This window comes from Pezoporus occidentalis, unplaced genomic scaffold (assembly GCF_034315485.1).
Source record: "Pezoporus occidentalis ecotype Australia unplaced genomic scaffold, CSIRO_AGI_Poc_V1 ctg42, whole genome shotgun sequence".
In the NCBI taxonomy this organism is placed as follows: Eukaryota; Metazoa; Chordata; class Aves; order Psittaciformes; family Psittacidae; genus Pezoporus; species Pezoporus occidentalis.
Genome location: NW_026915747.1, coordinates 3,656,613 through 3,684,355, shown reverse-complemented (window position 1 = coordinate 3,684,355; position 27,743 = coordinate 3,656,613). Strand labels below are relative to the sequence as shown.

At 40.7% G+C, this 27,743-nt stretch overlaps 1 protein-coding gene across 4 annotated transcripts in view; it reads left to right on the top strand.

Annotated features, from left to right (window-relative positions):
- PLXNB2 (plexin B2) overlaps positions 1-27,743 on the top strand; it is a 251,973-nt gene that overhangs the window by 200,066 nt on the left and 24,164 nt on the right. For all 4 annotated transcript variants that reach the window (XM_062634239.1, XM_062634242.1, XM_062634241.1 and 1 more), the window contains 9 exons: positions 1,566-1,714; positions 4,704-4,812; positions 19,002-19,138; positions 19,798-19,965; positions 21,569-21,677; positions 23,424-23,651; positions 24,131-24,307; positions 24,767-24,906; positions 25,960-26,060. In XM_062634239.1, the coding sequence (XP_062490223.1) occupies positions 1,566-1,714; positions 4,704-4,812; positions 19,002-19,138; positions 19,798-19,965; positions 21,569-21,677; positions 23,424-23,651; positions 24,131-24,307; positions 24,767-24,906; positions 25,960-26,060 (1,318 nt within the window). The remainder of the gene's footprint in view (positions 1-1,565; positions 1,715-4,703; positions 4,813-19,001; positions 19,139-19,797; positions 19,966-21,568; positions 21,678-23,423; positions 23,652-24,130; positions 24,308-24,766; positions 24,907-25,959; positions 26,061-27,743) is intronic.

The window sequence follows — 27,743 nt, the reverse complement described above, 5'->3', positions numbered from 1 at the left end:
AAAGCATGACATGTACTTCCACTGAACAAGTCTAAATTGCTGCAACAGCGGTATCAGTACTTTGAACTTCAGACACACTCTGTGATGAGAACATACCCCAGGCTATCACAGACGTTGAGTGTGGCAGAGGCTGAGAATCATAACAGGGATGTTTCACTCAAAAGGAACTGTTTAGTTCTGAAACCTGTGGCTCAAACTGATGGAGATGCTGAATCTCCTGAGGCTGTGCAGTTAGGGGTGCAGCCTGGCTACAGGCAGACCAGCAGCATGCTGGAGGAGGTTGACCGTGATGATGTGTCTAAGAAGAAATGGTAGGCAAACAGTTCAAGTCTGCCAAGGCAGGCAAACACCCTAAAATCTCAACAGGAAGTGTGGAGAAGAATACTTGTGCGATACCTGTGCTCAGATATAGATATTTGAGTGGGAAGGAAAAGGAAAATAAAGAAAAAATACAAGTGTTCTCACGTGGGGTACTGTTTGTACATGGCTGTGGATTAAATACTAAAATATTATTTTTTTGCAAAGCTTTTGTTAGCCTCAGATTTGAGCAAAATATTTTGAAACTTACAGAAGCCATTGAGTCATTTTCCAGCTAGTTTATTTATGGTTGAGTACAAAGGGATGGCCAGCAGGCAGAAGTTTCAGGAAGCTGAACCAGTGGGAAAACAGAGCAAGTGATTCTGGAGCTGGGCTGGGCAGCAGCAGCCATGTCCCTGTGCTCAGACTTGCTTAGATCTAAGAAGCTCAGGTTTTGATGGAGCAGACATTTAAGTCCAGACTTTCAGCAGCTGCATTTGGCTTCCAGTTACTGCCTATGGGACTCTGAATCATTCTTGATACCATCCTTGACGGTAAACTTACAGCGCTTCAAAGCTAAACACCTGAAAAGGTCTTGCTGGAGGTGCTGCAAATATTACATAGGAAACAAGTTAGTCTCCCAACAAATATTCAGAATTCAAGTGCCTGTTTGGGTCATATTTCAAACTGAGAAGTCCACTGCAACTGCAGAATTTTCTCAGCCCTCATTTTAATTGCAAGTTAATTAATTAGCATCAGCCTGTGTACTCAGCATCCTACCATTTGATGCACTAAGGGAGATCAGGGTACTAGAGGAACCTTTGAAGACACTATGTGCAGCAGCACTGTGTGTTAGGAAGGTACACTGTTCTGATGTGAACCTAAGGGGAGAAAATCATGACAAAAAAATGCTGGAAAAGCTCCATGGGATCATTACAAGAGGAGCCTGATCCATTTGCTTTTCAAAATCACAGTACATTACTGGAGGATGAAAACTTAGAGTAAACACCAAGCAAGAGTTTTGTATGTAACAGTGTGTGTGGCACAGGAGCCAAAATCTGCAGCTGATGATACTGGTTCTAAGCTAATAGATGGTAAATTAATATTAACAAGTTAAATAGCGTGTTTTTGTATGGGTCCTACAAGAAACATCTTTTGAAATGTGTGTAACTTAAAGTAGCTTTACATAATATGGAAAGGCAACAAGGTCAGTGAAGTATTTAATTTTGCTTTTTTTTTTTTTTTAACATTTTCTCATGCAAACACAGATTGAACCAAAAACTGGACCACTGAGTGGTGGAATTCTTTTGACCATAATGGGATCTAATTTGGGAATAACAGCAGAAGATGTAAAAAATATAACAGTGGCAGACGAGGAATGTGTTTTCAAAGAGGAGTTCTACTCCGTCTCCACAAGGTAATTGCTGGATACTTTTCATAAGATTTTAGAATAAAAAATGAATCTCTATGCATTTTCAGAAGATGATCTTCCTGTGATTATAAAAGATTATCAATAGAAGAAAGAACTAGCGTGATGTACCTGCAATATTTCATAGTGACATTCGAATCTTTATTTAAAATTGTTAGATATGCAAATACAGCAACAAATTTACAATAGTGTACTGCAATCCTGCTTCTGATTGATTAAATTTTTCCCTTATTTGAAAAGCTTTCATAAACTCTAATTGCAGAGATCTCAAGACTATCTACTTGTTTTTAAATGAAAGGCATTGTAGGTATACATCTAGTCATTAAAATCTTTGGTGAATCTGAACCACAGTGCAACCAAGCATGCAAGATTTACAGGAAAGTAGGCAAAGCAAGAGGAAGTTTAAATGTTTATGGTTTAGTCTAGCCACAAAGCTTCTTTCCTGGGGTCAGGGAAGAAGCCTGGCTTTAGGTATAGGTATAGCTTTAGCTTTAGATGGCCGAGTTTCATCCCAGAGCCAACAAGCCCATGGATGTTGGATGGCCTAAGCAGATTGGTAGATGCTTTGCAGGTAACCTGTCACACTGTTAAAGTGCCAAAAATTAAAACAATGTGCCTAAATTCTTTTAGATATTTCCTGCAGATCATCTTGAGCAGCTAATTTCAAGAGGGAAATACCCTTTCGACATTAGGTAACAAAAAACCTAGCACAAAGGTTCAGTAGTAATATTAAGAGTAATAGCATATTTTAAGCAGTGTGATCTTTCATTGGCTTTTGATGTTTACAGCTTCAATTGAAACCTTGTCTTTCTTTCTCTCCAGTTAAAGTGTACTCCAGTAACTTTTTTGCTACTTCTGTGGCATGTTTCAAAAGGGATTTTGAAGATACCTAAGTGGTTTTTTAGTTCTTGAAAAATGTTTAGCTTTAATCAGTTTATGGATTGGCCATTTAGAAGCTTCCCAGGCTCCTAGAACTTAAGAATGTGTATATAGCTGTTTATCTCTTACTGCTTCCCAAATCCATTGCTGTCACTTGTGTGTTTACATGTGCATCACCATCTACAAAATTCCCAACTTTTATACAGTCATCTTTTCCCATTCCCTATTTTCAGTGTTTGCAAAAGCTGCACTGAATTGCAGCATAGCCTTACAAGAATTTCCCCAGCCTCTTGGCTTTTTCTAAAGCTTTTTGATATTTTTAAATACATGGAAAGGAGCCAGAAGTGAAATGACTGGTTCCTTGTATCATAGCAACATTATTGGTTTCCTGAGCTCTGCCAGATTGGTAATGCGCGCGAACAAATGCAACTTGCATAATGTCATTTATCAACAAATTAGGAGGATTTGAAGGATGTTCTCCATTAGGGAAGCCTTGAAAAAGAACTTACTCAAAATCTCCAAATAGATATGTACAATTTTCTTTCTTTATCTTCCTACATTCTTTTGTTTTATGATTACCTTCTTTTATTTAATTGAATTTTAAACAAAATTAATAAGTGCCTAGTCTTACTCCCCGATCCTTCTGCAGTAAAAAGCTAGTCATTTTTAGGAGACAGTTGCTCCCAGGGGCAGGAAAGCAGCAAGATTTAAGGCACTTAAGGCTGCTTTTCTGGCTCTGCGATGATTTAATCGTTGGCCTTCAAGAAGTCATGTTCTCATTCTTTGTAGTTTTCCATTTGTAATGTGGGGGAAGGGAGGCAATGCCAGTGCTGGGGAGGGGAGGGAACTTTTCTCAACTAAAATTCCTGCTAGCCACGCTATGGCATTTCTCCCCCACACCTCCCGGCCCTGGCCTCCGGCTGCTTTCCCTAGCTTGACATATGGTAAAAATTCCTCCAAAGGCACCATTTCCTGTTTCTGCCTGACAAGAAGATACAACTTCCAAGAACACAGTAGAAGGATGATGAGGAACAGAATCAGGCAGCTGTACACATGCCAGGACATGCAAGAATTTAAAGAATTTTGTCCATTTGCCAGTACCCAGGCAGAAAAGTCTGGAGTGATCTGCAGAGGGGCGTTACAATCCTTTTATTATAAGTCCCAATTTAAGTACATCATAACCAGTAATTTAGGGGTTTTGGTGTGTTTGGTTTGATTTGTTTTTTTCTATTTGAGTTTTTCTTTTTTAAGTAGTTGCGCACTACTTAAGGGAAAACAGCAATAATCCTGCAGGGAAAAAGCAACGGAAATGAGCAGTGATCCTCGGGGTGTGTCCTATATGAAACTGCCTGTGCAGGCAGCAAACAGTATATACTGCCTTATCTAACTGTATTATCAGCTCTCCATTAAGCATTTGTCACGTTTTTCAAGTATGCCGAATCTATATTGCATTTTCATACTTGTATTCTCTGGATTACCTGTTTGAAATAAAAATGTAAACCTCCTACCTATCATTCTGCAGCAATGTTAGTTAAGGCAGGGTTTTCTTGGCCAATGGTCCTTGACCTCTGATTTTGTGTGGGTTATCTGAGGTTTTATTCCCAGAGAACAGTAATTATAAAGGGAATTTGATCTTAGGTGTGAAAATACAGTAGTTGAAAGATAGCAGGGTGTGCAACAAAAGTATCAGCAGTTAAAACACACAAAGTTACGAGATAGCTGGCAATCTGATTCTTACAGCAAGGGAGTTCTTCGTGTTTTTCAATATCACAAGGTCCAGTAAAACCCTTGTGTAGTGTTGGAGCAGTTCTCTGACTTGTGGGCTGAATTGGAATCTTCTGTAGAAGGGACCTCTACTAATGGATTGCTAAAGTAGCTGTTGTGTAAAGTGCTCAGGTTTCAATTTTACCTACCTTTAGATAGAAGAGTAAACTATTCTTGGGTGTTTTTGCTGGGAATGTGAGGCAGCATTCAAGTACCTTGAGTAGGATAAGGCAAAGTTAGTGCTTTTCTGGCAGCGTGTGTGGTAGGTCACATACATTGCATTGGTATTGCAGCTGTTACTTCTAGCAGATAAACTTGCATTCTTTCTCGCTAGGATTGTATGTCAAGTTGGACCAATGAATGAACCAAAACAAGGTCAAATTGAAGTTAACATCAACGGAAAACTGGGTAAATCTCCAAGTGAAGTGCTGTTTACATACCAGGTAAGTGCATTTTTTTCCAGAGACCTGTTTTATATGCTGTGCATGACTGAAATTGGAAGTTAACCTGTTAACCACAGAGGCACAGAGTCGCGTGTGTTTGCCTTACAAGCTTTGTTTCATCAATAGCACTGTCATTCAAGAACGTTAAAAAACACTTAACTTCAGCATTTCTTTATACAAAAAGGGTGTGCCAAAAATCTATTCTGATCAATACATCCAGGGTCTCAAATAGGATGTCGTTGTTTGCAATTCAAGTTAAAAAGATGTGGTGGGAAAGGAGCTGTAATAAGTTTGTTCAGTTAAGTGTCACTGTTGAATAAAAAAGAATCAGCACTGCAAAAAATTACGTATTCTTTAGAAGCACAGTTGGTGCACTGTTTTAATCACAGCGTTTAGCCTAGCCAATGCTCTTAATTACAAGAAGGGATGCAGAGCAGCTGAAGAATAAGTAATGAAGGTACATCAATTTTTTAATAATTTATTTCATTCAAAAATATGTCATGCAGAGCCACAGACAGCGTGATGTGTGTTCATATCACACATACGCTTTGTTTTCAGTGTCACTATGAAGGAGAATTTCACTTGTGTCTTAATTGCTTTACCCTAACCATGGCCCTAGGTTACAGCTGGTCTGCCCTGTGGTTTAGCAGCATGAAGCTTTATCTGTATCTATCAGGTCTTCAAAATTTTTGAAAGCCTGTGATTGTGATAGTTGAGAGGTTTAAATAATCTCTGTCCTCATACTGATATTTAAAATTGCACCTGTAAACTGTAAAACTTGAAAATATAAAGGGTGGGTTAGGCTTTTATCTTCTCCCTTATTTCTACTTCTGTCTCATTAATTCTTGACATCTTGTGAGAAGGAAAGGGGTCGGCAGTAAGCGGTGGAGTAAGTCAAGAGTGACATTCACCTGACAGGAGGATATTCTTGTTTTTTGCAAATCAAGTGGGGTTTTTCCATAATTTCCAAGCAAATAATTCCTTTCCTTGGTGATATCATTACAAAAAGAGGAAAAACACCCTTTTTGCTTGAAAATGTCCTCTGTTCCATTGTGGAAATGTAGCTTACAGTTAACTCTTTCTTTGTCAATCTCATTTGTCATAACTGGAGAGCAACATAATCTCCCAGGTTTATGTGTTTCTGGTCTCTAAGACAGAGACTATCATGGTAAACCCTGCACAAGATGAGATTTTGACATGAACCAATTGTGTTGGGTACATTTTACAGCACTTTTCCTATGCTTATCCTGTGTGTAAAGATTCTCCCATGGTTTGCATGAAAACCACATGGAGATGTTATGGAGTGTGTTGAAATGTAAGCTGAAGCCCCCATGTAGGCTTCAAAGCCTGCCTGTGAATTTGTTCTGGTGTCATTCCTTGCTCAGCCCACCTGGGAGATGAGATAAGCAGCTACCATTTTGGCTGTTTAAGGGAAGGATTCTTGATTGCTCATCAGTGTGCTGCTAGGAGAAGCCACTGTGCACAGGCATCACCCCTGTGGATGTTTTCTTGCAAGTCCAGGACTCCCTGTGTGCCCATGTCTGCCTGCATTGAGGTTACTGAAATATCAGATATCTAAACTAACTGCCAATAAAGAGCATTTTAATTTACTGCAAAAATCTTTCCATGGGGACTCTATTTACAAAATGCAAAGCAATGGCAAGTAATACAGCTCATGCTTTAAAACTGGTGAAATTCATTTCTGGTTTCATTTCTTTTAGTTTCACAAGAAAATTAAGACAACTGTGGACTATATTAGGATTAAAGTCAGTTCAGGGCAGCGCACTGACACGCACCTCTACAAGTGTGACAGGAGCACTTTGACATGCGAACAGATAATCAAAGCAACAATCATTTCAGTTGACATTGTCTTAAAAGCTACAATCTTGTTTCACTTCTGTTTTCAGGCATTTCTTTGGCTACTTCTTTCAGCAAACATGTGAAATCTGTGCTTTGTTAAAAACCTCTTCCATTTTGTGTATACAAAGAAAAGAAAATACTTTTCTTTCCAAGAGCCTTCCTAAAATAAATTTTCTATTATGTATTTCCACCTTTCTTTGGCACATTGTCTGGCTACCTTCCTGCTGGTAATTATCACAGAATCACAAAATGGCTGAGGTTGGAAGGGACCATCAGGGATCATCTAATCCAACCTCCCTGCTCAAGCAGGGTCACCCAGAGCACATTGCTCAGGATTGCGTCCAGATGGCTCTTGAGTATCTCCAGGGAAGGAGATTCCACAGCCTCTCTGGGCAACCTATTCCAATGTTTGGTCACCCTCACAGTGAAGAAGTTCTTCCTCATGTTCAGGTGGAACTTCCTGTGTTTTACTTTATGCCTGTTGCCCCTTGCCCTATCACCTGGGATCACTGAGAAGAGTCTGGCACCATCCTCTTGACACCCTCCCTTCAGATACTTATATTTATTGATCAGATCCCCCGATCCTTCTGTAGGCTGAGCAGACCCAGCTCCTTCAGCCTTTCCTGATGAGAGATGCTCCACAACCTTAATCATCCCAGCAGCCCAGAGCTCCAGATGTTCCAGAGGTTCTTACATGAAGGTCAACTCTATCACCTTGCCTTCCTGTCCTGTCTTTCCTAACAAGTGTGTAACCGTTCATGACATCATTCCAGTCATGTGAACTATCCTGCCACGTCTCTGTAATTGCAATGAAATTGAAGCCTAGTGACTGCACATAGATCTCTAATTCTTCCTGTTTCCCATACTCCGTGCACTGGTATACATGCACTTCAGAGAGGTATTCAGGTGTGTCAGTTTCCCAGGAGGGGTGCAAGAGGATACCCCATGTACAGGTCCTGTAGGCACTTCCTTGGCTGTATGCACTTGCTGGAGGTATCCGCACTCAAGCCTTGTGTTGCCATGCATGTGTGGTGTCTAGAACTCTCCTCTTCCCCACCTTTCTTAGTTTAAAGCTCTTCTTACCAGGCTGGCCAATCTGTTGGCAAAGATGCATGTGCCCTGTTGGGTGAGGTGATCCTGTCCTCCCAATCAGCTGTTGATCTTTAAACAAGGTCCCATGGTTCTAGAAACCAAAACCCTGTTGCCAACACCAGCAACACAGCCAGTTTTTTACTTGGTGAATCTGTCTACTCTTCTTCTTGTCACGTACCTTAACTGAAGGATCAAGGAGAAAGCTACCTTGGCCCCCAGAGCCTTGACCACCATCCCCAGAGCTGAAATCCTGTTTGATAGTTCCCGGGTTATCCTCAGTGTCATTGGTGCCCACATGAAAGAGCAGCAGGGGGTAATAGCGGGATGTGTGGACAAGCCTCGGTAGTCTTTCCATGACATATCTAATTTGAGGCCCAGCAGACTACAGACCTCTCTAGACAAGCACCTGGCAGATGGGTGCCTCTGTCCTGCACAGCAGAGTCACCACAGTGATCACTTGCCATTTCTTCCAGGTCATTCTGCACATTCCACACTGGCACAGGGATCAGTATCTCAGTTCCTTCACTTGAGGTCATCCTGTGTGGCACAGCATCCAGCAGTTCAGTTCCTTCACTTGAGGTCATCCTGTGTGGCACAGCATCCAGCAGTTGAGCTCCTTCACTTGAAGTCATCCTGTGTGGCACAGCATCCATCAGTTCAGTTCCTTCACTTAAGTCATGCCCAGCTCCTCAGCTTGCAGGGAACTAAACCTGTTTGTTAACTGCAAGTTTTTGGGAGGAACAGGAGCCTTACTCCTTGTATGGGGAGGGACCAGTTACCACTGTTTTCACTGTATGTTCTGATCATCTGAAGCACAATAGCTTCAGCTTTAGCAGTGACCACTCTAAATGCAGTGTGTGGTAGCACAGGGCAGAAGTGCACAAATAGTGCATAAGGAGACAATGCAGCTGCTCAGCCTCGTGTGTACACCAAAGGTGTCATCATACTCCCCACACTCTCAGTGTCATACTTATGACTAATGTCTACCACTAAACCCACAAAGTCAGTTATCAAGTAGATTAGATATAAGGAAGAACGTTTTTTATGGTGAGGGTGCTGAGGCACTGGCACAGGTTGCCCAGAGAAGCTGTGGCTGCCCCATCCCTGGCAGTGTTCAAGGCCAGGTTGGACATGGCTTGGAGCAACCTGGTCTAGTGGGAGGTGTCCCTGCCCATGGCAGGGGGCTGGAACTGGATGAGTTTTAAAGGTCCCTTCCAACCCAAACTATTCTATGACCCTAGAAATACTGCTGCATTCGGCTCTAGTTGATAACCAGTCTCAACAGTGAGACGCATTTTTAAAGCGGTATTGATGAGGTCGATAGCTGGCCCAACACAGGGCTCAGACTCCTGTTTCTGCCCTGTCTGGCAGCACAGTGCATTTCTGAGCCTCCATTAAATGGGTCAAAAATGGGTTGAAAGGGAAGCCATGGTTTCAATTTAAAATGATTTCTGAACTAAAATGCCTAGGTGCACAAGAGTCTGTGCTGTGCAGTAAACACTTCATCTATACAGATGCATAACAGTGGAGGAAAGCTCTATTTCTCCCTACCCATCACAGTTTCTGTATCCAAGCTGAGCGTTGTTCAAGTCCAGCCATTCCAGTGAAATTAAATTCTGGTAACCCAGTCCTCCTCTACTGCCGTTTCTGTTCTTTTGCTATAATCAGGATCAGGCAGTAACCATTTTCCCGTTTAGTGAAACAGAAATGAAGTGATGCTAAATTTTAATATCCAGCTATGCAGCACATCTGGAGCACTGACAGCTTGGCTGGTCTCTGAACAGGTGGAGCAGTAACATGGCTGAAGGCCAGTCCTGCTTTTTTGTTGGTTGTGAACTTTATCTGATTTGCTTGTTACTGTAACAGTGAAAAACAGTATCAAAGGAAGGAGTTAAGCTCCTCCTAGATATATAGCCCACATTTGCTGATCCCATACAAAGCATGATTCCTTTCTCAGAATACCTTATTCTCAGACTTGAGCCACTGAGGGCTTGCAGCTGGTTCTGGGATCTCTAGCATCTGTTTGCAAGAGTAACTCGGTGAGTTTTAGGGTATGCAGATTAAAAAGACTATATTGTTTCTAGCTCTAATAAATGTAAGATGGTGAAATTAAAGGTAGAACTTGCAAAAGTGTAATACATTTCTGAGGTGCTGAAGGTAATTTAGGGACTGGTGTATAAAGAATGGCTTTTAGTAAATCAGGAAGTCTATTTACCTAAACAAGATGAGATGAATCAAAAGAGAAGAAGGGTGGATAAAGTAGAGTCTGATCTAAAAGCAAACATGAACATGACTATTGAGACAAAGGGGGGGGGCACAAAATCACAAAATGGAATATAGAAATCTTTAGATCTCCGTATCACTATTCACCATACTGGTAGTTTGAATGTGAAACTGAACAGCACAGTTCCATTTAACAAGGTGCAGTCTTCTGCTTAATCTACTCCTGACTTGGCAGTTTCCTCTTACTTGCATCCATCCTCTGCTTTCCTTCTTGATGTTTGAAGCAATTGCTCTGGGAGCTCTCACCAGTGCAGTTGAGTAGTACCACAAGGCTTTTGTGGAGTTTAGCTCACTCCTTGATTTTTCTCTCCAAGTTTTTACCTCAGCACATGGATTCTACACTGTAGCTGTGGGGCTTGGGTGGGTTTTTGCAAGGAGAGGGGGAGGATATTACATGCTGGATGCCATTACAATTGATGCTGATAAGCCACACATCTGCAGCAGTCTGGAATTGCTTCCAGAGGATCTTATTTTATTCCCGACTCCTGAAGCACATCTTGTTTGTGTGCCAGCCTGCACAGGAGCCAGAACTCCTGGGTAGTGGAGAGTTTTAGCAAAGCTGGCCCTTCCTCATGTGGTTATTATTAGACTTAATTCTCTGTCATCTGAGCTATGCACTTAAATACACATCCCACCATCCAGTGTTCGTGGGTCTGCTTGAAAGCTGCCAGTGAACCCTGGCCCTATGATAATGCAGACTTTCCAGTCATGCATGCTTCCAGTTCTCCATCAGACCTGTCAGCAAGGCTCTGTGGTCTTTTCAGAAAATCATGTGGTGTTTGCCTCACGATCAAAAGATGCTGCCTGCAGTCCAAAAAATTACTTGTTTAAAATATCAGCCCTTTGCATAAGCATCCCATCCACAGCACACAGCGCGCAACATGCACTGCCAGGCAAATTCTGTGCCTGGGCACCTGCACTGCCTGGAAGCGTTTGATCAGCTCACATGGTGTGAGAGTTGAACAAAGCAGCCTCGGAAAGGCAGGACTCATCTCACTTCTCTGCTGTTGCAGAAATAACCCAGGAGCTGAAGCCTGGCTTGTTTTGTGTGTGCTGTGACGAGATGAGCTGGTGGGTCAGGTCAGCCACTGCGGTGAGCACCAGGCTGCCAAGAGCACACAATGGAAATCTTCTGGTTGAATATCCTGTGAGTGGGTGGCTTGTCTGCAGAAACAAGAAGAAAAAAGAAGACTCTCCTTTGAGTCGGAGAACAGAGGGAAGTGAAGGGGGAAAGAGCAGTTCCTAATGATTTGTGTGCCCCATTCAGAAGATTAATTTAGCTCCTGTGGTTACCTTTATAGTCCATGAAATGACATTTTGACCTCCAAGAAGGTAGCTGGTGCCTACAGCACTTCATGGTCTGTGCCTTTAATGCCTTGAATATTTGTGTGCATTATATGCAAGGGCTGGCAGAATAATTTGGCAGATAATTTTGGTAACAAACAGTGGTTTTACGGACCTGCTTCAAGAGCCAGAACTTACTGCTGCTGGGACCAGGGTGAGGAAGGTGAAAGGTTACTTGTGGAGGAAAGGATGGATGAGATAAATACAGAGCAATAATGTACTCTGTACACTCGTGAAAATCTTACCCACATGCATGTGCACTGACATCATGTCCTTGACAGCATCCCTGTGCTCTGCTTCTGTGGAAGCACAGGAGCCCATTCCTGCTTGGAAGATGTGCTCTTGCATCAAAGGCAAACCCCCAGCTGGAGGTCACGGCAGAAAGGAGCTTAGGTGGCTTTGCCATTTGCTGCCCATCATGTCCATTTGAACACATCCATCCGTTGCTGGCTTCCCCTTGTGCTGCAGCTGGCATCTCTCATGGCGTCACGGGGGTATACTCTGCCACCATCCTCTTTTCCCTCCCCAGTTGTCTCTGCTTGTGGTCTGGCACAGTTACGTTTTCTCCAGCACCCCCCTTTGAAGTGTAGACTTCATGCCAAGGTTTCTTTGCATCTCTGTTAGTCTCCCCTCCTCTGTTTCCTTCCAACTGTTCCTGAATTTCTCGCCCCTCTTGTGATCCGCCAGTAGGCTCTTTGGTGGCTGGTTGTTTCTCTCTTTGATTTTATGCATTAGTGAAGGATAAAGTGTAATCTCAGTGCTGTGGTTCTTGGACTAGAAACTGCCTACCTCAGACGAATACTACAGCAGATAGTAACCCTATTTAGAGGGTCATGCCCAAGAATATGAGAAGTTGAGGATATGCTCAGCGACAGACAAGCAGAAAAGTAGAGAAATGGAAAAAGAAAACATGCAGAACCAAGCTGATGCTCCACAGGAGTGCACTCCTCTTGTTCTTGAATACCGTGCAAGGGACCAGAAGTGAGCTGGCTGGACATGACAGTGTAAACTAGGAAAGCTGCAAAGCAAACAAACCAAGTCAAAAGGAATGTACACCAGCCTGGCAGATCAGATCCCAAGTGTAATTCAGCTGAGTGAAAAAGAGGTTGAGGAAATGGTTCTCTGTTGCACTTGCATATCTTTAATGAGAAAATTGCAAAGAAGCTGGATAAAAACCAGAAAAGAATAGGAGTAACCCCACTGTTAGCCAGGTAGAAGCTGTGCTTTGATTTGACACAGGCCGACCACAGAGATCTAAAATGCTCGGAGCTCTCTGAAAGCTTTTTCAGCCTGTAAAAGGTATCTTTTACTAAAACTGTAATCAGAAACCTGAAGAAATACGAGATCGCCCTCCTAACTGTGCAGAAAGGCAGACCACAAGTCATAAAAAAATTAAAGATTAAAAAGTTCATTCTAGATTAATAAACAGGCTGAAAAATGTAAGAGCTGAAATGTGAATGATCAGAGGATCTGTAGTAGCTGTGCAAGAGCAGCAGTCATGTACACTGCTAATAAGTAAGTTCGTGTCAAAATGTGGTTATATGTGGAACAGACATGGAGATAATTTACCCTCTAGCATGCAGAAAGACTGAAACGACAATGAAAGCCTTCCTGTGAACAGATTTGTAGGTAGGAGGCAAAGAATACAAGCAAAGAAGAGACTTCCGGCTGTGATGAAGAAAACAGGACACTGGAAAAAGGCCTGAGTGTGAAGTCATATATATACTTGGGCCAGTGTAAGCTGGCTTGCCAGTGCTTTTCTTTTTTTATCCCAGTACCTCTGTGCTGACGAAGCACAGAGCACCTCAGGGGACGTGCTGGTAAAAGACAATAACATTGCTGTGAGGCAAAAGCAAAAAATACAGTTGGTGAAGCTCAGGTTGGTGAAGCTCAGGTGAGTCCCTGATGAAAAGATAAGGCAGTGACACACAGGAATGTGAATGCCACGTAACGGAATTCATTGGTATTACAGAGAGAATAAACAAATTTCCTGCTGAACAAACTAGCACTGTTTGAGCATTATGTAATATAGGCAATGTACAAGGACTTGGAAATTGTCATTGTCTCACTGCCTCAAATGGCAGCAGATAAACACGGCTTTTGGGTAAACCATATCAACAGGATGGGCACCACTCACAGTCACAAAAGCAGAAGAGTTAGCTTATTCATAGTGTTACTATCCTTCCAGCAAAGCTGCCATGGTTATCAAAGCAGTGGGAAAGCTGCTTTATCAGTTCAGGAGTACTAACTCAGCAATCTGGTGCTACATGGGAAAGTTAGGTTGCAGGTAGACTTTGAGATCTCTAGCTCAACATTATTACACCTAAGTAGGATTTAAGGAAGGTTTGTATGTGAGGTATGTAAAATGTATTTCCCATGACTGGGAAGCTACAGTCTACATAGATCTACAAGCAAGAAATCCAGTCAGATCAAATTATTTATTCAGGATAAACCATGCAGTAGAGAACAAGTTGCATCTGTTGGCAAGCTGGTCATTGTGTCTTCCAAGTTGGCAGTATTGGGTTTACGGTTGGACTTGATGATCTTAAGGGTCTTTTCCAACCTGAATGATTCTGATTCTATTTTATTCTGAACATTATAGCTATGGATGTGCATGTTTTGCCAGAAGAGCAAATCTACTTCCTAGGGCATGATCATGAGAGAGATCGTAAGACACTGGGGGATCCCAGCTGTGGGAAGTCCCTCTGCGAGGAGATGGCTTACCAGACTGGGCAAGAAACACGCTTAAGAACATCTGACAGACATTGAAACAGGCTTTTTTAAACTAGACTATCAAAAACCCCACATAACAAGGTAATTTGTTACTGCAGAAAATATTTAACTACCTGGAAGATATGAACAGTATTTTCCTGGTGACAAAAGGAGAAGTATAGGCCTGAAAGAACATTCCTCCCTTTCAAGCAGAATAAGAAAAAGACTGAAATATGTATGAATTATGATTTTCTACACTTTAAGGAATTATAAAACAAGGGTTAAATTAGAATTTGCAGGATTGTTTAAGTTTTACTGTGTCCATGAGAAATGAATTATTGCCAAGTCCTCATAAGGGCTGATGTTTTCCAGAAGAATTATTACAAGACTGCTTCAAATTCCATATAGGACACATAATCAAATGTTCTGCTTACCATCATAATTGCAATGAGCACTGTGGTGTGATGTTATAGTAGTTCACTGTGCTGTGATGTTATACTTCCCCAGGCACCTTCTGACTGAGCCAGCAAAAATCCCAAGGTGCAGAGGGCTGAAAATGAAAGCAGGGTATTTATTAGGAAAGCAGGCATACTTCTGATTCAGAGACTGAAATGAGAAAAAGGCAGAAATAAGGAGATAAAAAAAATCCTTGAGGGCATTTACAAAAGGTGGCATCACTGATCTTGCACTCGAGGTCCTAGGTTTATCAGTGCTGTTTGTAGTGGTTGAAGATTCAGTATTGCTCAGGGTTGAGTTCAGACTAAAGGGGTTTGCCTCTTGGATAAAGCAACATTTTTATTATCCCTCAAACAAGGTTTGCAGTGAAGGATTTACCCTTTGCCCTTCATTTTCCTCTGCAAGGAAAAGGAATGTCATGCAGGGCTGTGGTAAGCAATACAGAGCCGTGGGTTAGGTGTGGCTTTGCTAGACTGCATGCGTGTAAGGTGAGACTAGACCAGGCAGCTTCCAGGGGTCTGAACCTCTCTGTCCCACTGGTAAGTGCCATGTCAGCCATGGGAAGGGACTACCTTTAACTTGGGTAACATGGTTCTTGTTGAAAGCTCGTACCACCAGTGATGGTACTTTTCCAAATTATCTTGGCAGTCAGCAGAATATCATCCTCCTGCTGATCCTATCTACCTAATTGTGTTTCTGCAAAATGCTTTCTGCTGGAGCATTTGGATGACCCAATTCCTTTTTCTTTATTGGTACTCTTAAGAAGACCACCAGGTGGGCTGAGGTAACTTTGTTCCTTGAGCCCCACATGAATATTTTAGGAGAACATTAAAACTTGCTCATAGCACATTGGTTTTGCAATAAAATGGTTATTAAAATTGTTCAAATTCTTGGTAATTTATTTTAACTACTTATTTTTTCTGGTAGGTCCTTGAGTGGAAGGGAAAGGTGGAAAATGTGAAATGGAAAGTAGCAAGTTAAAATTAATCAAATCATTTTCCTGACAAGTTTACAGTAACAGACTGTTACTATGCTTTGTCTTAGCAGTTATGCTGAAGAATTCCTCTGCACATATAGTTGAGCTTCTCCTTATTAGATCATCTTTATGAGGTGTCCACATTATTTGTGTCTGGAGAGCTCTTGGTATGTGCAAAATTACTTTAAATAGGTTAAATATGAATACTTTGTATTAAGCTGGTTCGAGGAACTGCTGCGAGGACAGCAATTTGACAGAAAACAAGGGTTAAACGTAACTATTCCACCTCCTCCTTGGCTGCTACTGGTCTTAGCTCCCACAGTGGCTATTGGCCTCAGTTCTCCATTCAGCCTGAAGATGTGCCTGTGCTGTGGATGGGGTGAGGGGTGGGTGATGTGTTCTCCCACTAGGTGTAGCTGGGCTTTAAACTCCAGCCAAGTTGGAGTCTTGCTAGGAAAAAAAGCAGTTTCTGAGGAAAACAGAACAGGTACTTGTTTCTGTTTCCCCTTGCAGCTATGTTAGTCAGAGATAACTTCTCTATTTGGTTACCTATACATCCCTGTTCCTAGGAAGGCAAAAGGAGGCTATCACTGAAAGGTCTCTCACAGAAAATGGTGCTGGACAGTTCAGCTTCAAGTTCATGGCTCACCTGATATTTACTGGTTGTTAGCAAGAGAGCCAGCTGTTGCCCTGCCAGAGTTACCCATCGGATAACCCAGCAGAGCTCTAACAGGGTGAATATTTCACATAAACAGTGGTGTGTGGTGCTTCAGAACCTTTTCTTGTTCCTTTCCTTCCCACGTCTGTCCTTAGAGGCTATGCTTTAAGTGGAGGGAGTATTTAGAGGAAAGGCTACAAATTTTAGTAGTTTTTCTGAGGTTCAGCAATACTGAATTTGTCCATTCTGATTCTTTCATGGTTCTTGGGGGAAATTTTCATCTGAAAGCTATCCCAGGCATGTTATACAGCTAATCGTTACTGTGGGGTTCTACTGTGGGTGAGACAGAGGTCCTGAACAGTTTTTAAGAATTAAGATTTAATTTGAAGTTGTTAAAAAGCATGGTTTTCTGTCCATGTGGTATTAATGTATTTGATTCATTTTTATAAACTGTTCATTGGCTGTGTATTTTATATGAAATGTGACTGTAAATTTTTTAGCAACAAAATGTGTTACAAAAAAGCACAAAGGAGTTTTTCTCTGAAGGGCATATCTAGACTTGTGTTAATTTAAACTTCAAGTGTGAGTTTTAAAACTGCCCCCCTCAAACTTGTTACTTACCCTGGTGTGACTTATTTTAATTTTGCTTAAATGACCAAGCAATCAAATCCAAAGAAGAGCATGCACAGAGAGGGTTACATAGACATAAGTGAGCAAGTTTTAGTCAACTTTTATATTAAATCAATGCTCCTTTTTTGCTTAAAAAAAGAATGCTTTAAAATGACTTTGAGTCTCTTCCTTACATAAAATCTTGTAACTTGAGTGATGTATTAAATAAAATGAAATCAAAGGTTAGCACAGGAGAGCAGTCATATGCTCCAGCAACGTACATCTTGAGGATTGAAGGGTTTACAAACAGATTTCTCTCAGGGAAGAAAAGCAATTGACACCCAATTAGTGTTAAAGCATATTCCTAAAGCTCAATGACTTGAGAGCAAATTACAGTTGTCATTGCGGATTTGTGAAGTGTGCTGAACCATGATGCATTCCTTCGGAGGGAAGTTGCTCAGATGTGAAAGTCTAAAATAGGCACAGTAAGTACGAGTTCTCCATGTTTCCATGAAATCTGTGCTTCAATAAAACAAATTTGTAAAGTAACCATGAGGTCAATTGGATGCATTTTTACGGATTCCTGCTGTTTGTTAAAAACCTGTCAATGGCTCACTAAGCTTTGAACTGAACTGCACATCAGTCCCACTCCTCCTTGCCATTCCTGGGCCCTCAGTTATGTAGCTGTAAGCTGTCACAGAGATGGCAGTCTGTGCCTGAGCAAAACAACATGGGGGAAGGGGGTTTGCTGCATAACTAGTAAGGTGTGGGCTTTTTGCTCTCTGTTTCTGAACACAGTTTTTCCTCCTAAGAGCGGGAGATCAGTGCAGTCTGATGGTGATCAGGGAAACCATCAGCAAGGGAAGCTTTTAAACTTGCTTGCTCTTCCTTTATTTGCATATGCTTCGTACCGAATAGCCACAAGCCTGGACTTTATTATCAGGCAACTGTTTTAGCAAGATTATGCACAATGAAGAGAGCAGATGTCATTTACAAATATGCATGAGATTGTATTGCTTATTTGACTCATTTAAGGAAAGCTTATGTTTGAATATGGATGAAGAAGCACAGTTATACATCAGAAAAAGCATTACCTATTCACAGCCTCCTTAAGCTGCTGAGCTGGTATACTACAGCAAATGCAGGGTCCTTCATAGCAGTGCCCCTGCCACATGCTTGGACCTGGCATCCTACCTGTGTGTGTGTCACATGTGGCAGCCACCTGCGTGGGACCACCTTGTGCCTGCATGCACAGCAGCCACCACCCTGGCGCGAGGGCTGTGGCATGTCTGCTGGCATGGCCAGGCCATGGAGCCAACTGGTAACCCATCTCACGTGGTTTCAGTCAGCCTCTTGATTCAGTGGCTTCAGTGTTGCCCTGAATAAGGATGCTTTTCTCAACTGGAAACAGGGATAGTGATGAAGCAATTAAAAGAAAAGCCCTCACTGTTAATTCATGTTATTTGTCATGGCTCCCGGAATACAATCACAGAAACAAAGACTGAATTGAGAACAAAAGGAGGGAACTTATTTGAGAAATTTAAATATCAAACAAATTTCATAACAATTTTGAAGTGTGTCTGCTTGTTTCAATTGGTCTTCAGAAATCTTCTCTAAGGTTCTAAGTGCATAAAGAAAAGTTTTGCATTTTCAGATTGTCTTTCTTTGCAAGCTCATTGCTTAAGAATAGGATAACAATTGTACTGCAATTAAGAGCCTTACAAGATAAAGGGAATCTTAATATTCTTTCTGTTCGGTACAAGTTTTGAAAACCTTGCTCTGTCTCCCCTGTAGCTGACGCAGAATTTAAGAAAGGGTGAGGAAAGGTGAAGGTAGACTCAGCCAAAAGAAAGAAAAATCTTAAAACAAATTTGAAAACAGGAAATCCAACACAAAGCTCTCACAAGCCTAATGGCAGCTAACTCTACATTTTGTAAATAGGGAGTTGAAATTCATATAAAACCCTTTATATGGATTCATATATGTAGAATACAGTATGAGGAAAATACACATTCCCATAATCTGTTACATCTTCCTTAAGCTTGAACAATGGACTATTTTGTTTTATTTTAGAAGAATTGTCCATTATTATTTTAGTTTTATGATTTTTCAGGTAGTAATTTAGCTATTATACCAGTTAATACTGGTGTAAATTTTATTTTCATTTTCTTCATTGGTATGACCATCCTCTCTTTGCAGGAACCTCATCCTTCTCAAATAAGACCTCAAAGTGGACCACAAGCAGGTGGAACAACACTTACCATCACTGGTACAAACCTGGCCACTGGTTCCAAGAAGGATGTTCAAGTTTCAGTTGGTAGCCAGCCTTGCAATGTGTATGTACCCTGAGTAAATAACAATACAGAGGCGTATTCTAACAAAGCACCAACCTTTTCTGGCCTTTAGGAATTAAACAAATCCATTGTCTATCTCTTTGTGACTCATCCCATGCAATGGGGTTCTGCACATAACCGTCAGAAACTCGCTCAGAGGCTCCAGCTGGGAGAAGCACCAAATAAACAACCAAAGTGGGAGAACTTGGATATCCAAAGGTTTTTCCAGTTTCGGCTTTCTCCGCTTGAATGGCTGCTCCAAACCCAACCATGCTTTCGCTGAGCAACTCCTCAGTGGTTCCTTATAAAATCTTAATCTTCTAGTGCCCTTTGGTTTGTTCCTCTCATTTCCTTTTCCTTTTATTGATTGCTGCCTTTCTTTCTCCCCTTTCCCCCTCAAAAAAGAAAAGGAATCACATGAAATGTGTTGACATTGCATTGCTCTTGTGTTTGTATACTATTCCTTTTCATATCCTACATCTTTTTTTTAAAGACCCTCACTGATCTGAGGAAAGTGTCGTCTCCTCTTGTAGCTACTCAGTGCCTAGCAAAAGTAGAGCCCAGGTTTTGTTGCTTTTGTACAGTAAAGATTACAAATCATGTTACAAATGGTAACATTAGTAACTGAAGATGTTTCTTCTTCTTTTTGTTTTCCAATCTAGCACCGAATTTGGGGATGAAATCGTTTGCATTACAGGACCTAATAGCAAGGTTGAAATTGTTCCAGTCACAATGAACTATGGAGGCACAATAAGTACTGTACCACAGCAGTTTTCATACCGTGAGAATCCCACTGTCACCAAGTTCCTGCCAATAAATAGCTTCAGCAGGTAACAAAATGTTTGTCGTAACTTCATTTACAATTGGGTTAAAATGTGTAATATGTAATAAACCTATTACATGTAGAACTGTTTGAAATAAAAACTCCTGTATTCTAGCCATACACACATTTAGATATGTAGAGTTTGTGATCTTAACCGCAGCTGATGTTAAAAGCATTCTGTTTACCTTTGAACTTTAATCCCCACTTCAAAGGTAAATCCTGAAACCAGAAAAAGTAATGAGCTTCTTTTAAATGAAGATACCTCAAAGAAAGAGATTTAAAGCATTTCAGCTTGATGTCAGACAACATGATCTTTGTGTTACTTACAAATCCTTATCCCATAGGATAACATATATAAAAGGTTTCTAATGAAAAGGTTTCTAACAGTTCTTCTATTCAGCTTTTAATAAGTATGCTGGGAACAGAGGAAAATTATGGCTTGTCATCTCTTTGTCCCATGAGGAAAAAAAAGTATCTTTTTAGGAAATCTAGATCAGAGTTCAATAATGCTTTTAAAAGGTATGCTCTCTTCTACGGTGGTGCTCACTAACACCCCATCTGGTAACTGTTCCTTCTGGAAAAAAGCTCACCCAGTACTAATTGTGAAACCAAAGGAATGTGCGCCACTCATATTTGTAGCAATATGGCAAATCATTTGTGTAAAAGTCTTTGCAGCATACCTCTGGTTATGAAAGTCATTCTGTGACAGATACAGGGACGAACTGATGACCTGGATTCACACTGATCTCTGCTGTTCCCTAGTATTCTGGTCTCTTAATGGGGCAGAGTTAGAAAAGAGAGATCATGATGTTTCCACTTTCTTTCAATAAAAAGAATATCATGACCATACAAACAGGGCATTAAAAGTAAAATTGGCTGTGCCTGCCCTTGAAGAAATTGGTACCTGCCTCCTTGAATGCTGAGTTATCACTTATGTCAAATAGGATTTGGTTTTAATATTTGCCTTTAATTTTTTTTGTTTGGGTGGGTTTGAGGCCTGAAGGGCTTTTTGGTAGATCAATAGTGATTTACTTCACAGAGTTTAAAATACTTTCTTTTTTTCCCCTCTATATAAACTGAAGCTTACTTTAATGGATTGCTTTGAGGATTGCTGTCCCTCTTAATTCATGTTACTTTGATGACTTTAACTCCCACTGGCCACTTGCATGCATTCTTCTTCTAATGCAAATGCATTATTTTTTAAACAATGTGTTGCAAATGAAAGGAAGTAGAGAAACCTGGTGCCTGCAGACCTGTGGAAAATAAACTCTCACCTTTGTCTCTGTGTGTGTGGTAGATGGAGTGATTTTAACAAAAACATTGGAGAAGTAAAACACATAAAGATAGGTAACAATCAAAAGCCACAAATACTGGCAAAGCAATTTGTACCTTTTTTTATTCTGCTGTCTTAAAATGAGTTTGAAGTTGACATCACTGCTTATAAATGCTGCGGTCATCCATAGTTTTAACAGAAATCCCTTTTTTAGGATACCTAATTGTCATACAGGCATTATATAGGTGCTTCCAGTGGAAGTAGTAGCAGTGCAGGATAAAATACTGTTGTGGTAATTTACCAATGACTTGATTTCTCTTTTAATTCTGCCTTTCAGTGGAGGAAGAAATATTACAGTAACTGGAACCGGTTTTGAGCTCATCCAGAGTTTCTCATTGGTGGTGTATGCAGAGCGTCCAGAAGCAGGGAAAATGAATCTCAAAAGGGTAATTTTCTTTCTTTCCTCACAATGGCATCGCATTAGATACATAACACATAGTCTGTTGAAAAATGCATTTAAGTTCACTCACTGGACTCAGAGTGGAATAAGGTCTAAACAGATTTCTGGGTCTGTTCAGGGTTTCCGTGGGAGAAGAGCCCACTCACACCATCTTGACTTGCATTCACTTGCACCTTGCAGTCTTCTGCTTTAAAATTATTTTAATTCAATATGAATAAGCATAAAAGAATTAAGATTTGAGTGGTGAAGTGCATGTATTTCAGAATTAGAAAGTGGTTAAATTTTCATGTCTTTCTCTTTCTTCTCCCCTGCAAACTTTAGAGATTTACCTGAAACAGGACCCAAATCCAGATAATGCTGAGTACTCAGCTTTACACAGTCATTGGCTTTTATTTTCTCACGCCTCAAAGAGCCATGTCTTCTTCTCTCTCTTACTTCATGTATATTCCACCTATAGGATGCTCACAAAGAGTTGTGAAAAATAACGTGAAAAGAAAGAACCCTTCTTGCATCTCATGTTAAGAATTGACATTACCAGTTTCCCACTCTTTTAATGAAGAGCACTGTTTAATGCGATGATTGAGGACTTAAAAGTGATCTTCCAGTAAGAAAATAAAAATACTTTTTCTAAGGCTTGCTTATCAATTTAAGACTGTCTTATGATCCATATAATGCATGTATTGCATTACATGCATGATTCAGCTTCAAGAGTATACCAAAGCCAGCTGGATTTGAGTCCTTCAGAACCCTACCCTTAAAGAATTTTAAGAAGAAAACTGTCTGTTTCTTAGGCCATAAACTACAAGATGTTATTATCTTGATAACCTTAACTCCTAAGACAATCTTAAAGGCTATTTAGCATTCTTGTCAATGTTTATCAACATTTCTTACCCCCCTTCTTATGTATGCTCAGTATCATCTCAGCACATTAGCTTAAGTTAGCATTACATACAGCACACGTTCATGGTTAAGACTAGAAACTTCTCTATTTCTTGGTTTTGCTTCCACTTACATGGCAATGTCAAGATAGAAGAAATGTTGAGGGTTCCTATTAGTGTTGTTGGCTGTGGTTGATGTTACTGAATGACTTGAAGGAGTTTCTAGGATAAAAACATTTCTGTAATTTGGGTGACATGGTTTAGTGGGAGGTGTCCCTGCCCATGGCAGGGGGGTTGGAACTAGATGATCTTAATGTCCTTTCCAACCCTAACTATTCTATGATTCTGTGAATGGGGGTGCAGGACAGGTTAACTGAGTTGTTGTTACCTTGAGTAGTTGGTTGACAATTGGTAAATTTTATTCTGAAATTCACTTAGTAATTGTATGGAATTTCAGCGAGGTATTTTACAATGTCAGTAGAAAAGAATCTACCTGAGATACTTCATAGTACAAAAGATGATCTGGATTAAAGCTGTCATGTTAACCCTCAATCTTAGAGCAATTTAATGATACCAACCCAATATGGTACAGAGCCACAGAATTTGGAGGCAATGGAAACTGATCCGTAGCCTAAGCTTTTTCTGCAGGCATAGAACACAATGAATCAATAATTCATATCCATCAACAAATTTGTTTCATTTTATTTACAGAAAATACCTCATACTGTGGCATTTCTGCTGTATGGTGAGGATATGAATGTAGTTGTTTTATTTCTACAGTCTAAGGTTATCAATAGTTATGTACACGAATGAGTCAGACTCTAAAATGTGCATGTTCTTCTTGTTTCTTACAGTTTGAAGGAAAGCTTGTTAAAAGACTCAATGAAACCACAGTGGTTTTTTCTTCCCCACCAATACTGGAAGATCCAGAAAACTATAACATTACCACTACTATTCTAATGGATCATTATCATTTGGTTGTAAAAAATGAGAGTCACTCCTTTGCCTATGTTGCAGACCCAACCTTTGAAAACTTCACAGATGGCATCAAGAAACAAGTCAACAAACTTATTAATGCAAAGGTAAACTTGTCAAGAGATGGTGGTGGCTCATTTTGTCCTTGAAGTGTTTATAGAATTTTTCCTTCCTTTCTCGAATTCTTAACAGCTGTTTGGTACCATACCCAGAATGCTTGGTAGAGTCTCTTACCTCTGTTAGATGTTGAACATCGTCAGTTCCTCTTTCCTTCCCTCTGCCCTTCTCACAGAGAGTTCCTATCTTTTAGCAATACTTTGGGTTTCCCAAAGATGCTCCCTCCTGCTGAGCCTGGCATTTGGAAATGCCTTCTGCCATAAAGCTCCCAAGAACTGGAGAGAACATCTTTCCTCATTCCAGGAAGGAAAAGAGAGGAATTGCATAATTCCCAACCACTCTACTCTTCTGTACGCTAGAGTGCTAATCACCTCTGCTGCTAAAAATGATCCAAATGCAAAGCTGCAACTCAGGGCTTCCTGTCTTGAAGACTTTGCAATGATGACTTAGTCTTGTATTTTCTGTCTAGGGCAGTAACCTGAACAAAGCCATGACAATAGATGAGGCACAGGCTTTTGTGGGAGATGAGCCTTGCAACATAAAGACACTAACTGAAACAGACTTATATTGTGAGCCACCAGAAGTACAGCCTCAACCAAAGAAACGACAGAAGAGAGATACAATCAATAACCTTCCTGAATTCATTGTAAGTTACCTTTTCAATAGAATTTAATACCATGTGTAAGTGACACCGATACAGTACAGTGCTTTTTAACTGAAGCAATTTGTTCTTTAAAGTAGTTGTAGTACTGTGAAGAAACTCCTTGCAGCTCTTTCTTCCTCCAGCTTCTGCCTGCTGTCTAGATGACATCACATGTAAAGAGCAGTCCCAAGCTGCCAAATGCCTTCAACCTTCATTACATAGGAATTGTAGCAAGACAGACTGGGGATTTTTCTTCCTCTGCTAGGCAAAATAAAATCAGTTCATGGAATAAAGTGCTAGTGACCTAAATTCAGCATAAAATATTCAGAAATGTTCCCTTTGTTTGGCAGTTTGTGCTAGAAATTCATTTGTGAGAATTCCTAAGAAATTAGACTGCAACTGAAAAGTGAACCACTGCCTCTATACACTTCTTGAGACAAATGTCTGTGCTTACCTACTTAGGTGAAATTTGGACTCCGGGAGTGGATCCTCGGAAGGGTGGAATACGATACACGTGTGAGTGACATCCCACTGAATCTTATTTTGCCACTGGTACTTATTCCAATGATAGCAATCATCATCATTTCTATCATCTGTTACAGGTAAGTTCCTTTAATTAGGTGGGTTTGCTGTCCTAAAGTTTTCAAGGTATTACGTAACTGTTTTCAGCTCAGTCTGCAGAAATTATCTTCTTCTTATGAGCTGCAAGGTTAAGAAAGTCAGTTACAGCTGGAAATAACGTATGTACAGCTGGAACACCAATTTATTCCTCTCACACACACCAAATTCCTTGGTGTCAGTCAGCTCAGTCCATCCTTTGTACATAAGCACAACAATTGGTCCCAGGCTTGCCAAGCGCACAATTTCAGGATGAGTTGTGCACCTACATGGCAGCTAAAGTGCCTCTTGTGAAGGAGATAACTTATTCTTTATACATATCCATCACTGTTTATGCTGCTTCAGTCAGCACAGTAGGTCTGAGCTGGATGGATTTGGATTTGGCTAAGGGGTCATTTAGGCCTATCCAGTGGAGATAAGTGTTACCCACAAACAAATTTCATGATTAATGGTGAAATTCATGCTTCACTAAGGGCCAGAACAATGTCTTTATTTCACTTAATACCTACCTATCCCAATTTTAAAGTTAGTAAGGAGGGCCTCATACTGTCTCTCAGGAGGGAGTGGATTTCACTCTTACGGTGCATATCAATATAGCTGAAGCAATGCTGAAGTATGTGCTGTACAGCATTGATGTTCTTGTGGACCTCCTGCAAACTTCTCACTTTAGCTCCAGAACCAGGAGTACCTGGGTGGCTCAGAGCCAGTGCAGGATATGTTGCAAGCAGTCTTTGTTCAGTACATACAAATTAAGTTTCTGTACTTAATATGTGATTGAAAGCATTTGTAGCTACAGCTTATTGGATATTAAATTGCTGGCCCAAGTGCTTTGAAGCTGCAGGCCCTTGATGGTGCCAGGTTGGTTTGCACAGAATGAAGACTTGGTCTGCTGTTCCTGCTGTCCTCCTCCATTCTCCTTCTGCGGCCAGTGTTTAAAAAGAAATCAAAACCAGGAAAATGTCCCCCACTCAGAGCTGTTGCAAATTACTTACTTTTGCAGTTTATAACTTTAAAAATCTTACCTCTATTCCATAAAGACGCAAGAGCCAACAAGCAGAACGAGAGTATGAAAAGATCAAATCACAACTTGAAGGCCTGGAGGAGAGCGTGAGAGATCGGTGCAAGAAGGAATTCACAGGTATGACAGATACTTGCACTCCTGTGGTCCTCTTGAGCAATCAGAAGATTGGAGCAATGGTGCTACCTTGCAAAAGCTGTCCTCCAGGAACAAATAATTAGCAGATCTTAGTAGTCTTGATTACTGACATTGACATACAGGAGATATTTTGCAATTATATATGAAAGCTGTAAATAAAATAGGGAGCTAAAGTTATTAAAGGAAATGGTCTATAGGAAGCACAGAGTTAGCAACTGAGAAATAGAAACTAGTTCATATAGGTGATACTAAGAGCCATTAATGTGAGTGGTGATTGATATGGAGGTAAGGATGTTTTATGGTAACTAACCATGTACTTAGTAGTTAGTACAATTGCTGTATGCAACCTGGTCTAGTGGCAGGTGTTGGAGCTAGATGATCTTTAAGGTCCCTTCCAACCTTAACCATTCTATGATTCTATGATTAAAAACTGTTTCCAGAGGTGCAAAATTTATTTGCAGCAATCAGTATACAAAGGGCTAATTTGGGAAGCTTGCAGGAAACAAATAGCATTTCACTCTGTTTATCGTGGGAAAACCTTAAGCGTGATTTCAGGAGCTAACTAATTGTTCTGTGTAAATGTAGAGGCATCATCCCAGGGAAGGCAGCAGGAGGTATGAAGACTCAGCATTTCTACACATTGAACTACTCATTGCAATGCTTAAATTGGGCATCTGAGTGCAAACATTGCAAATATTGGCCTAAATATTAGCAGGAAATGTCACCTCATTATCTGAATTACACTTGCCGTTAGGTCATGTTGAAAAAATCTCTACTAAAAAAAAAACCCACACATTTTATTTCTAAAGAGAAATAGATTATTTCATATTGGCAGTGGCTAAAAAGCAGGACTGAATTAAACAACAATTTCAGGTTAGAGTTTGATTTAGAAGCTCAGGGTATCTCAAAGATTTCAGCCATGCTGGAAGCCTCTCCCAGACTTGTTTTTCTGGCATTTCTGGGACAGGATGTTCTTTTCTTGTATCAGTTTGCTTTCTCTGGAAAACCAGCTCCTTCCAGGTTCTGGACGCAAAACAGAAGCAAATGTTTGAATCGAGAACTATTCCCAAACAGCCTTCATTTCAAACTGCATTTTGAACTGTGAGAGGGCTGATCAAGGTTAACAGCCCTCCCTCTCACCACCTCTCCATGGAACTTCATACATGTTTCTGAAAGTGGAAGGTGACTTTCTCTTGCTGACACTCCTAGTACAGAGCTAGACTCCTGCTGCATGTTGAGTTGAAAGTTTCCTCTCTGCTCCACCAAACACAGACACTGAAGAAGTAGAATGCACATCCAAGGGGCATTCCAGTTCATAAACACTGAATTCAAAACAAGTTCTAGATCCATACTGTGAAACTGTAATATCAACAGCAAGAAGTGCAGTGTAAAACTCAGGGGACCAAAGATAGCCAAGGAAAGGAGCATCAGAGAGGAAGTACAAATACTGCAAAGCTGGAAACCACAGGATGCTTTCTCCCTCAGCTTTGCTGAATACTGTAAAACAAAGAGGTAAATGAATGAATAAAAGCAACAAAATTGCAGAGACAATAGGTCACTGTATTAATTAACATGGTATTTTAGTCAATCAGCAATATTGCGTATTTGGAAAGCTTTCAGCTAGAATAGCTGCTCCAATGGATGATTGCCTAATTCTTGTCCCTT